The following is a 13623-nucleotide window of genomic DNA, read 5'->3' on the forward strand; positions in this document are numbered from 1 at the left end:
TATGAAATAACTCATGGTTTTATGTAGTAAACAGAAACATGTAAACAAAGCTTAATGTATATTTTAGGCTCTTCAAAACAGTCAACATTTGATGTGATGACATAATTTCACACATCACACTCTCTCAACCATACTATATTAACTTAGACACTGGAAATAGTTTTCCAACAGTCTTGAACGAGTTTCTAAACATGTTGAGCACTTGTTGGCTGCCTTTCGTTCAGTTATATTAATCAAGAAGTATTCCAGGGCCCGTATTCACAGATTTTTTGTGATAAAAGAAGTACCTAAGTCTGGGAGAACTGGGAGTGAGTTAGGAGTCCTTTCAACTACTTCTAAGACCGATGCACAAAAGATCGGAACGCAAACGCTCTTGAATGTTTTGATTATGGGCTACAATACCCATTTTAAACACTAGTAGCCGTTCTTACATATTGCACCTTTAAAGGAGCCACAGCACTTTTATGACAAAACACCATGCTATATAAATGTTATTTTGTTTACTCTCAGTTTGCTGTTACTGTACATGGAGGACAGGCCAATTATGAGTTATGTCAACATCAACATCATTTGTTGGCTTTGAAACATTTTCAGCATATTTCAACAATACCGCGATAATACCGATACTGTAATCATGATGTTAAAGACTGTAGTAGACATATATATGGAGACAGTTTAGTACTTTGGCCACAGTCTTGAAGTGGGTAAAATTTGTAACATTTGCAACAAGTAATGTCAACTATTTAACTAGTTACACTGATGATGCAGAGTTTGCTAGCGAGCAAGCTAATCAAGCTAATATGGACTGTTTTGATGTGTATGAACAGGGAGGGGAGCATCTAGATCAGGTGTGGCCAACCTGCGCCTCGCGAGCCGCATGCGGCTCTTTGTCTCCTCTCGTGCGGCTCGCGGCTGCTCAACTGATGTTCTCACTTCTTGGATTTATAGTTTTTTATTTTTTGAAATAGCCTATATTTCTAGTAAATGAAAATGCTTTTCATAAGTTGATAGTACTGGCAATAGTTAGGCTGCAATGTTTAAATTAAAATAATTTTACTGTCATGTTATGGATAGAAATCTAGCCCATAAAGAAGCAGAAACGTTTGTTTCTTTAGCCAGGTGTAATGCTACTGTTGCAATCAGGAAAACCCTAATGCTAAGAGTAAATAGAAAGAGGAACACGGACATTCAAAAGGCGGATTAATCTTTTTTGTAGGCTAGCATAACCCTTCTGGTTGATATGTCAACATAATAGGGCTGGGATAAACGATTATTTTTTAAACGATTAATCTAGCGATTATTTTTTCGATGCATCGATTAATGTAACGATTCATTTTTTCAGTCCGATTCCATTTCGATTCGATTATCGATTATCTCCCCATTAATTCACTAATAGCAACTTATACAAGTTTATTTACATATCTGAATGAAAAAAACATGAATTCTTTAACATTGCAATATATGTTTACTGCTCTTAAGATTCCAAAATAAAAGACTATACAAGTGCAAAGTAATACATTTGTCAGAGGTAGCATTCAATAAAGTTCAGTAGTGTATGTCTAATTGAGTGCCTGTCATTTTAAGACGTTCGTGTGGGAATCCTTGCAATTAACATTAACACAGTTAAAAGGCTGCTGATGTGTGGATGCAATTCATAACGTAGTTAGTTCAAATAACGGTTCGTACTTCTCCTTTGGACAAGCATTTGAGTCTTGGAAAACACTTTTCCATTTACATCGGGATTTTGCAAACATTCAGAGTCAATAAAATGAGCCCTGCATGAGTAAGTTAACGAATACAAGCAGCTGCAGGTAAGCATGCTAAACTTGACATCCAAACAGTATTCTAACGTTAGCTTTGAGATACTGCTTGATTGCATACTGTAACTTAACTTAGTCTAGTCTCCTCAATGTACTATGTGATAAGACCTAGCAGAGTTTACTTTAACTTGAATGCAGCAGTTTTGAACAAATTTGCGCAGCATGGTCACAATGCTAAGCGGATTTAATAGCAATTTAGCCCACTGTGTTCTATGCAGTGCTTCTATGTGGCAACAACAATCCTTCAACTATAGGGAGGGAAAGTAATCTCAATAGGGTCATCTCTATTGCTTCAAGTGGTCATACCTTATTTTTAGGATCAGTTGAATTGTTTTGAGTTTTTGTCGTAACATGGTGATAACAAACTACAGTTGCATGTGACGTCACAGGTTTGGGCGCTTAATCTCTAACTGATCAATACGGCAATTTGCTTAACTGGCTTACATATTTTTGTAATAACGGAAGGTGATGTAAACCGCGTGGTGATAACCTTTATGTCTGGATAACTGGTGTTGTGCTTCTACTCACATGAAGAGCTGGCAGTAAGTGTTAAGTGGCAATGCTATCCAGGCTAATAAACAAACCATGCTACGTGAGTAACGTCGAAGGGTAAAGTCACGTGGCTTTTTTGTAGTTCGTTTATGAAACAAAAGGAGCAATTTCGATTTTTTTAAATAAGGCAAAATAGGGTCTGACATTTTCACAGTTAGAAGATTATTACTGTATAGACACTGAAAAATATTTTTGGTGGATAAGATAGCTGATTTGGCTTCACAGTATTTTTTTTAAAATAGGTCTATGGGACTTAACATTGGAGCTGCTCTTCGATAGGAACGCAACCACTTGGGGCGCTGGTTTTCACTTTCCCTCCCTATCGTGAATATTTTGGAGGAGCAGCGGGCTCGTTACGAGAGAGAGAGAGCGGGCGGGGCGAGGAAAGGCTGTGTGAGTAAAAAGTAGTAGTAAAAATAGTAGGCCTACAACATAGAACATCAATGTGTGGTGGACGGTTTTGATTTCGTGGTGCCCAGCCACATATTAGTCAAGGTATGGAAAACACTGAAGGTGTAAAATTAAAAATATTTAGCAGCACAAGTTATGCTTGACGAATCGACGCTCATATTTTGCGTCGACGTATTTTTTGCGTCGACGTCATCGATTACGTCGACGCGTTGTCCCAGCCCTACAACATAACCAAAATAACACTGTTAAAAAACGTGTTTAACACGTTAGTTTGGCACTTGGTATACCAGACTAACTGATGCATAAAGCTTCAAACCTGAACATTTCCCAAAAGCACTGACCATTGCAAGTACAAGGTAAAAGTAGGATACATAGACGTCAGAGAGCAGACACTCAACGGAACATTTGACGGTCACATTGGCATCTTCAGTTACATCGGAGCATTTCTCATGCTAATAAGTCATTCAGTGATGGGGAATTTGTAATGTGTGTCAGATATCTTTGCGGCTCTTTTGAGTTGTGTTGAAATTTTTTTGGCTCTTCATGCTGGACTGGTGGCCACCCCTGATGTAGATGATCTACGCCAGTGTTTCTCAAACTTTTTTCTGGGGACCCACTTTTTTAAAAAGGACACAAACTAGATCCTAATAGAAAGCTGTTAGCTTTCCTGGATAAATGGCATAGGTTAGGCCTTACACAACATAAATTGTCACTATGACGCGACCAAGTCTTTGGGAACCAATGATCTACGCAATCTAGCATAGCGGGGTAAAACATGCATACTTCCGTCAATAATTCCTCTCCCATTCGACTCCCATCCAGCATGTAACGCAGTAGTCCAGTCCAGTCATCTAGCCGAGCTATACAATTTCTATGCTACGTCACAAAAACATGCGCGCGCAACTAAGAGGCAGAAAGCACCATAGAATAGCATAGAAGTCAAAGTCAAAGTCAAAGTCAGCTTTATTGTCAATTTCTTCACATGTTCCAGACATACAAAGAGATCGAAATTACGTTTCTCACTATCCCACGGTGGAGACAAGACATATTTTACCAATTTTAAGTCCACAGACAAACATAACATTCAAGTAAACAAAAAAGTAAGTAAATAAGTAAATAAGAGGGCACATATAATGAAAAAATAAGAGCAGCAAAATTTGGTTGAAATTGTGCATAGACAGTCAATAAAATAAAATACTAGTGCAAAGTCAGGCCAATAAGAGGCTGAGGTAGTTCTGTTTGACCTAAGTAAGAAATAAAGTGGCATAGTGGTGCAAGTTATGTAAGAGCAGCAGAAGTGTTGTGTTTTCAGGACAACAGCAACAAGTTGCAAAGTGTACAAGTGTGCAAGTGGAGTGGTGCAGGCGGCCATTGTGGGTCCAATGTCCAGGATGTTATGTAGCTGAGGGTGGAGGGGGGAGAGGAGGGAGAGAGTTCAGCATCCTAACAGCTTGGTGTATGAAGCTGTTGGTGAGTCTGGTAGTGCGGGAGCGCAGGCTTCTGTACCTCTTCCCAGAGGGCAGTAGATCAAACAGATTGTTAGCGGGGTGACTTGCATCACTCACAATTTTGGTCGCCTTGCGGGTGAGGTGGGTGGTGTAAATGTCCTTCAGGGAGGGGAGTGAAGCACCAATAATCCTTCCAGCTGTGTTCACTATGCGCTGCAGGGCTTTCCTGTTGTATTCAGTGCAGCTTCCGCCCCACACAGCGATACAGCTGGAGAGGATGCTCTCAATGGTGCCTCGGTAGAATGTGGTCATGATGGCTGGTGGAGCACTTGCTCGCCTGAGTTTCCGCAGGAAGTACAGGCGGCGCTGAGCTCTCTTCGCCAGTGATGCTGTGTTGGTGGTCCAGGAGAGGTCTTCACTGATGTGCACCCCCAGGAATTTGGTGCTGCTCGCTCTCTCCACCACAGCACCGTCGATGGTCAGTGGCAGGTGTTGGGTGTGACCTCTCCGGAAGTCAACAACAATCTCTTTGGTCTTGCTGACGTTCAGCAGGAGGTTGTTGTCCCTGCACCACGTGGTCAGATGGTCGACCTCCAACCTGTATTGAGTCTCGTCGCCCTTGGTGATGAGACCCACCAGAGTTGTGTCGTCAGCAAATTTCACTATGTGATTGTTGCTGTAGGTTGCAGTGCAGTCATGCGTCAGCAGGGTGAAGAGCAGCGGACTGAGCACGCAGCCTTGGGGGGCCCCTGTGCTCAGTGTGATGCTGCTTGAGGTATTGTTGCCAACACGTACTACTTGAGGCCTCTGACAGAGGAAGTCCAGTAGCCAGTTGCAGAGGTAGGTACTGAGTCCCAGTTTGTCAAGTTTGCAGATGAGTTGTTGTGGTATTATGGTGTTGAATGCAGAACTGAAGTCTATAAACAGCAATCTCACATATGAGTCTCTTTTTTCCAGGTGGGTGAGGGCTGGGTGGAGGGCAGAGCAGATTGCATCCTCTGTAGACCGTTTGGCTCGGTATGCAAACTGGAAGGGGTCCAGGGTGGGGGGGAGAATGGATTTGATATGTGACATGACAAGCCGCTCAAAGCACTTCATGATGATGGGTGTCAGTGCCACAGGGCGGTAGTCATTGAAGCAGGATGGAGCAGTTTTCTTCGGCACAGGTATGATGGTGGCAGCTTTGAAACAAGATGGGACGATGGCTTGCTTCAGGGAAGTGTTAAAGATGTCTGTGAAGACATCCTTAAGCTCCCCTGCGCAGTCCTTCAGCGCACGACCAGGGATGTTGTCTGGACCTGTTGCCTTACGGGTGTTGATAGCAGCAAGTGTCCTCTTCACGCTGTCGGCAGAGAGGCACAGGGGCTGCTCATGTAGAGGGGGATGGGTCTTCTGTGGGCAGGTGCTGTTTTGTGCTTCAAAGCGAGCAAAGAAGCGGTTCAGGTTGTTGAGCAGAGGGATGTTGCTCTCGCAGCTCTGTGGCGCGGGCTTGTAGTCCGTGAGGGCCTGAATGCCCTGCCATAGGCTTTGTGCGTTCCTGCTGTCTTTGAAGTGGGTGGTTATCTTGTGAGTGTATTCCTTTTTTGCTTCCTTGATGCCACGGGACAGGTTGGCTCTCGCTGTTCTCATGCCAGCTTCATCCCCAGCTCTGTAGGCTTTGTCTCTGGCCCTCAGCAGCCTGAGGACATCCCCTGTCAGCCATGGCTTCCAGTTAGCCCGAGTGATGATGTCTTTTGTGTGGGTCACATCATCAATGCACTTGGTGATGTAAGAGGTTACAGTGTCTGTATACTCCTCTATGTCTGTCTGGTTGTTGTAAGTGGCTGCCTGCTTAAACATTTCCCAGTCTGTTGTGTCAAAGCAGTCTTGAAGAGCATCGGAGGCTCCCTCAGGCCACACTTTTACCTGCTTACGAACCGGTTTGTTCACTTTTACCCTTTGTCTGTATGCGGGCATTAGCATAACAGTGATATGGTCTGAAAGTCCAATGTGGGGGAGGGGGGTGGCTTTGTATGCTCCTTTGTGTGTAGTGTAGACCAGGTCCAGGATGTTATCTCCTCTTGTTGGAAAATCAACATGCTGGTGTAGCTTTGGAAGTACAGTTTTAAGGTTAGCATGGTTAAAATCTCCAGTGAAGATGGTGAAACCGTCTGGGTGTGCCGTCTGTTGTTCACTGACAGCCTGGTACAGTTCACTAAGAGCCGCGTTCTTATCGTTGTTGTTGTTGGTAGGCGGGATGTATACTGCGACTAGCAGAATCACAGTAATTTCCCTTGGCAGGTAAAAAGGACGGCACTTTATGATCATAAACTCTGCCAGTGGTGAGCAGTGTTTGCATACTACTACAGTGTCCCGGCACCATTCATCACGGATGTAAACACAGATTCCTCCTCCTCGTGATTTACCTCCCTTTACAACGAGAGCAGTGCTCTTCATGAAAATAATACAATGAGTTTTTGTGCTGAAAACTGTACCAATTCGAAATCACAATGGTTAGAGAACGTTCAATCTGTTCAATATCCCTAACGGAATGCATGTCTTGGCCAAAAACACCAAAAGACGATGTTATATTAATATTGCAAATGAACGACAAACTCTGAAATTAGATGTTATCATTGAGACAACGGGTATACAAAAAATCCGATTGTAGCTTACAGCAGCCGACTATTAGGTTAAGTTTATAACGTTGTGGCCGGCCACCAAGCGTCTTCTGCCCCACAGCTGCGCGCGCATCTAGTTTTGTTGGTAAATAGGAAACCTGTGTATAAGTGTAGCTTAGCTAAACTGTGCATGTTAACGTACTGATTGTAAATTGATTGTAAATTGATTGTTAGCTGTAAATCAGGGCAACTGCAGCTTGCCGGTAAAACTTAAACTGGTATCCTACTTAGATAGATAGATAGATAGATAGATAGATACTTTATTGATCCCCAGGGGAAATTCAAGTTGTTCAAGTTCAAGTACTTTTTGTTGTTCTACAGGATCCTACTCAACATCATGTATCTCATGGTGGAAACCATCCACCAGGAGGACCCAATGGACAGTCCAGAGTGGAAAGCTGCTAGAGAGACTTTTAAAACTGAACTAGGTAGGGGCTGTTTTGCATGTGCTAAATCCTGTTAAAATTTGGCAACCTTAGATTAAGTGGTTGATTGCCAATGAAAGTAATCAGAAGGCTTTGAATGTGTGCACTCCCATGTTATAGGCTCAACTCTCTACAACAATGAACCAATGTCAGTAGTGCTCTTTGGCATGGTGACTAAGTTTTGCAGTGGTCATGCTCCACACTTCCCAATGAAGAAGGTGTTACTGCTGCTGTGGAAGAGCATCCTGGTAAGTTACCTGCTCCCTTTCTTACATTGACATGTTTCCATACATATTTGCCATATTTCTATTATCAGAATAATTACAATATTCTGATTCCATATGAGTCATGTAAACACCTTATTCCAGTTGCCATAAGCCGATTAAGATCATATTACGATTACAAAAACCCCAAAGAAGACCCCTGGCATATCCAGAATTGGCCCCTTTCAGAATATTGCATTATAGTAGCTCGCCAGCAGCCAGACCAACGGATACCTTGTCTTGGCTGAATTACTGAAGCTAAGCAGGTGTGGGCCTGGTTAGTACTTGGATGGGAGACCTCCTTGGAAAACTAGGTTGCTGCTGGAAGTGGTGTTGGTGGGTGGTCAGTAGTTGGCACTCTTCCCTCTGACCAAAAAGATCGATCCCAATGCCCCAGTGCAGTGACGGGGACACTGTACTGTAGGAGATGCCGTCCTTCCGATGAGACGTTAAACCCAAGTCCTGAATCACTGTGGTCATTAAAGATCCCATGGCACTTATCGCAAAGAGTAGGTGGTTTCCTGGTGTCCTGGCTAAATTTCCAACCTAGCTCATTCCAGTGTAATTGGCTCATTCACTCCCTTTGTTGCTCAAACATAGCCAAAAGCGTGGCTAAAAGTTTGTACTTATGGAGTGAAGGTGAGATCAATTTATATTATATATAAATAATATTTATATTATCATATTCCGGATTTATATTATATTTAGTATTCAAATCTGAAAGTTTGAATGTCATGGAATTAATTGATGGGTGAAAGCAATATTCGTTAAAAGGCTGAGCGACAAACTCAAAGAAGCAGGTTTTGCGCTAGCCCAGCTCCTTAACAACTACACTACCACTGCCCACATCTGGCCAAATTCACCCAAGTCAAGCTAAGCAGCCATAGGAATGGTTCTTCATGACCTGAGTGTAGTTTCACAATCAGGGTGTGCTCTTGACTTTTTTCACACACAGGCCTATGTACCCCAAATTATGTCATAATATTCCAACATTATATGTTATTAATGGCTAGACTTAGGAGCACTTAGGACAACTGGAAAAAAGAACAGTAAAACAATAATATAACAATAACAATTTACTGGCACAAAATGCACCTTTCATTAAATATCCACAAATTGGTGTTTTCATTTAAAATCTTAACCATTACCACAACTGATATAAGCAAAAGTATACTATGGACAGAACATTTTACCACATCACAACGTGAAAAGGGTTTAGTGAACACATAATGTTAACAGACATGTAAAGGTAAAAATTACGTACAACAGAAATTTATCTTAGAAAGAGCTTAAATGACTGACCCCATTTGGCATAGGGTATACCATTGCTATACTTCATACCAAGCAACAACATGCCCAGAACCAATTTGAACATCAGAAGCAAAAATGCAATTAAAATAGCATAATTATGCACCTGTGAAAACATGCACAGTGATACCCTAAGTTTATCCAAAAAAGTGTTTAGGAAAAACAGTGTCAGGATTTTACCATTTTAGAGGTAACATCTTAATTATTTGTGTGTTTAGACAAAGAAATACTAAAATGTCCTCTCCAGCTCAAATGTTTGACAGTCCACCAGTCACAGTTCAATCAAGACATATCCAAAAATGTTTTACAGTTGTCCAACATCAGAAGCTTTCAATGAGAGGCAAGCAATCATTTAAGTGTCATGGCTATTCAGTTTACACAAGAATATTTTTAGGAATTGGTGTATTTGCAACAAAAACTTTAATTATGCATATTATATCCCATATATACATACAAATCACTAATACGTTTTGCCGTATAGACTGTGTACTACCCATCAGTAGGATTTATAATGCTTCAGATGGGATATTTACTTGTGCTGTCAGTTAAATGCGTTATTAACAGTGTTAATGCAAACCCATTTTAACGGCGTAATTTTTTTTATTTCGAGATTAACGTTGTTTTTGGCCTAGAAAACTACAAGTTTTTTTGACATGCTGTTGCAACAACTAGTAACGTTAGAAAAACTACATCACCACACCGGATCTAGCTAGACACACACTTGTTTGGGGTTGCGAGCTGGCCAAAGGGTAGTAGCCTAGGCTAACGCATTTATCGTGTGCCGCCAAAATCTTCTTATTTTACACCGTCCCTTGTTCTGTTAGGCCTATCAACAATCCTCTTTGGCCCTTTGATGCACCGTTTCTTGTCCTCAAACTGCCACAGACACTTCCTAGCAAAGATTCTAAGAACTTAGTAGGCTTCTGCCTAGTCCTCTTCCTGTAGGCATGGAGATAATAAACACCACCGCAGTTCTGAACTCCCGGTCTGTGGACACCGATGCTGACATGAGTGTGGTGCAATCTCCTTACGACATTCAATATCATTGGATTAATTTTTCTCAATACAACTCCGCACACCAGCATCACACTTTGCCGCCGTGTAAATCACAATTTAATTATATTTGGTTGACGCCACTCCAATAAAATCCATTGTTCATCCAATGTTTGCCAGTTAAAATGTCGGCGCTGATGCATGTGGCAAGTGACAGTGCACCATATAAAATAGCAGTGCACTCATGTCAGCGCTGGTGTTGGCTTGGTCGACATGGAATTAAAATATCACCGAAGCACTTCAAGCTTTAATTTAGCCTACAAGCTAAACATTGTTTACACTCACACTGTTACACGTCAACTGAACATAGGCTATGACTAGGCTATTTCTGTTTGTTATGCACTTCATTGAAATGTGCTCTAGGCCTAGGCTACATTTCTCAATATGAAAAGTTCCTTATTTTCAACTGAACTCAAAGATAATGAATATAGGCTATTTGGAGTATTTTCTGTTTATTATGCCCTTTATAATGTGTGTACATTTTGTGCATGCATTTTGTAGCATTTATTTCAGTTTTTATCAGCTATATTTCTGAAGAATAGCATTGCACAGCACAGCACAGCATTGTGTTGTTCAGGTCTGCTGCACGTCTTTTGAAATAATCAAATAGACTTACAGTACGTCTTAAAGTTAAGTTAATAAAGTAACTTGCTTTGCTTTCATTTGAATCCTAATCAAGATACACTGGTAATAACTGCTTTATATTGTCAATATGGACTTTTGGAAATTTTTATCATGTGATAAAATATGCGATTAATCGCGATTAACTATAGAAATTCAGCGATTTAATCGTGATTAAACAACCCTAATACTTACCCATGTAGACAGATGATCTAATACTTTGATTTTCATACGTGTTTCCCAATATCATCCCTTGGGTTATCCATGCGCTGATGAAGACATGCGCTCAATGAAGACATTGATGATTTCAAATTGCTCTGTCATTTATTTGGCAAAAAAGTAGAATGTGGTATTGTCATCTACAGGAACGTTTGTGCCTTTTCAGCACACAAAGATTGACTGAAATATTACGGAATATTTTATTTCTACCCGATGCAAGATAGTTTCTAGGCTACCACATAGCATTGACAAGCCCTGTAAATGCGCACTTTCTCTCCTGTCTCTGCTAAATTTGAGCGATCCTCTAGAACAGGGGTTCCCAAACTTTTCCACGACAAGGCCCCCTAAATACCACTAGGTTCTGGCCAAGGACCCCTTGATGTGTTATTAAACCCATCGACAATACCACGGCAAATGTAAAAATACATTAAGCTAATCCTAATAATTATTTTAGCCACAAGCACTTCGCGATGGAGCATACAGTGTGTAAAAATTGTATTTGGGGCTTTCTGCTATATGAGAGCTATCACTCTACTATTATTCACAGTCATTATCATGGGAAATATAATGTTCAGATATGCCTCACATTATTATAATGGCATTGTATAACAACCCTCATAGTAATAGGTATATTTTACATTTTCCAAATGTATTTATTTTTTGCTTTTATTTTTCCTTCCAACTTGCTGAGGCCCCCCAGGGGGCCCCGGCCCCCACTTTGAAAACCACTGCTCTAGAATGCTCCACTGAAACAGAATGTTAGATCTTTCATGTGAGGAGGACCCAACATGCATTTTAATTATATTTTTCAAGGGCTTTTGAGATCTGGGGTTAATACTTTACAGTAAAATTAATTATTATTAGCCTACTACACGTATCCCCTGTACACATGAGAGTTCATCAGAGCCGTGCCATTGGAGGAGGGGACGATCATATAGCCTCCTACTCCCTTTAATTATTGCAAGTATGGTTTTTGTGAGGGTTATGCTACTTTGTTAATAAAGTTATTTATGACTGGAGCTATGTGCAGCTTCAGAAAAGATGTCGGGAATGAAGAAGGTAGGATACACTTTTTGGACGAGGAAGAAACACATGTAAGACTGCATAGTAGTGACATAGTGGCAGTAGGCTAGGCTATAGCTGAGGTAGTGATAAGGTTAATATGGGAACATTCACTGAAGGAACATTTAGAACTTTGACAAAGTCGTTATTAATGAGAATATGCTGTGTGACATATAAATGGGAATATGAATGGAATATTCTGTTAACAAGTAGGGTTGGGTATCGTTTGGGTTTTATCTGATACCGGTGCTAAATCGATACTTTTAAAACGGTGCCGGTGCTGAAACGGTGCCTGAACCGGTACTTTGTTTGTTATTAAAATGTTTTAAATTAAAATGGTTTTTTACCCAGTGTAGGCGTTTTGCCATAAGGTATGTTAAAACCGCTTGCCATAAAACTGCCAGGTCATGGACAACGGCATTTGCAAGCTAATCTAACAGGGAACAGGGACTAGCAGTTAATTCAGTGTGTTCCCAAATACTTCAAGAAATGTCATGTCTTAATCCATAACACGCAATAGTTTTGAACATGTTAGGCTATATGTCGGCGTTGAAGTGTTTAGATTCCCAGCGCTAGCCAAGCATTTTAACAACAACTATGGCTATGCGCTAACACCAGTCAGCTGAGTTTAATTAGCGATAACGTACGGAGATGGTTTCGTAGCCTCGTTGACAGCTCAGTGACATCAGGTATGTACCTACATATTTATGTTTTTGCCAGCGAACTTTTAACATGATCTTCATACTCATTGTGATGCTATATGGGCCTCATGCACGTGAAAGATTAGGCTAATATCATGCCATTATGTTGTTTAGAACACACCGTGAAATAAAGTTTTCACCTTACAACTTTGCTGATAACATTTCAGAAAAAATGCCAGTTAGCGCATTAGCAAGGATATTGTGTAACATATAGGCTACTGTTGATGTTGTTTCATAGCCTTTTGCTTGTGTGTAGTTAGGTCCACTGCTAGATTTTGACAGGATCTCACGATGTCGCTTTAAAGTAAGCTACTTGGGCTCACGCAAGCTGTCAAACACTGTCCACTGGCCTATGTGGTGCACTCCTCTGGTTTATACATCCAGTGTTTATGTTAGCTATCGATAACTGTGTCTGGATGTGTTGCTATCAGAGCAAGACATTAGAGATGGCGCATGACATGCAGTGATTAAAAAATTGAAAAAATTAATAAAAAAAATGGCACCGAAATGAGGCACCAAAATCCACGTTGTTATTCGATGCAGTTACTACCTTTTGCGTCGGCACCGGTGCCATATTAGAACCGTGTTTCGGTGCCCAACCCTATTAACAAGTCATGTAAACAACACAATATTGTCTTATTCCGAATAAGGTTAATACTCGGAATATCCATGTGTGTCCATGTAAACGGGTAGCTGTTTGTTAGCTGTATAGGAGAGCAATCAGAGGAAGATATCTTTACATTCATATGCTCAGTCCAGTGTTTTTTTTTAGATCAGTGGGCATTAGGGTCGGTCACCGAAACATTTCGGCCATTTCTTTGTTTTAATATGAGGCATCACTGCATGCAATGCGCCATCTCTAACGTCTTGCTCTGATAGCACCACTTCCTTTACAGCTAACATAAACACTTCAAGGTGTATTTCTTAAAGCAGAGGGGTGCACCATATAGTATACCGTATTTGACCGCATGCGTGACCTGATGCCAAGTACATTAACACTTTCATGCCTGTGCCGAACATTCCATTTTGGGTGCTGGATGACCTCCTCACACAAATGTTTTTATTTTTTTGAGTATAATA

The 13623-nt window shown here is 41.0% G+C and overlaps 1 protein-coding gene across 5 annotated transcripts in view; it reads left to right on the forward strand.

The window, feature by feature from the left end:
* The window catches only part of strip1 (striatin interacting protein 1), a 58256-nt gene that overhangs the window by 18359 nt on the left and 26274 nt on the right, over window positions 1–13623 (forward strand). For all 5 annotated transcript variants that reach the window (XM_076268850.1, XM_076268846.1, XM_076268848.1 and 2 more), the window contains exons 7-8: window positions 7213–7319; window positions 7437–7564. In XM_076268850.1, coding sequence (XP_076124965.1) covers window positions 7213–7319; window positions 7437–7564 — 235 coding nt within the window. The remainder of the gene's footprint in view (window positions 1–7212; window positions 7320–7436; window positions 7565–13623) is intronic.

This window comes from Alosa pseudoharengus, unplaced genomic scaffold (assembly GCF_046254945.1).
Source record: "Alosa pseudoharengus isolate Yale_2024_CS ecotype anadromous, Long Island Sound unplaced genomic scaffold, YU_APseudo_1.1 YU_APseudo_1.1_scf_5, whole genome shotgun sequence".
NCBI lineage: Eukaryota > Metazoa > Chordata > Actinopteri > Clupeiformes > Clupeidae > Alosa > Alosa pseudoharengus.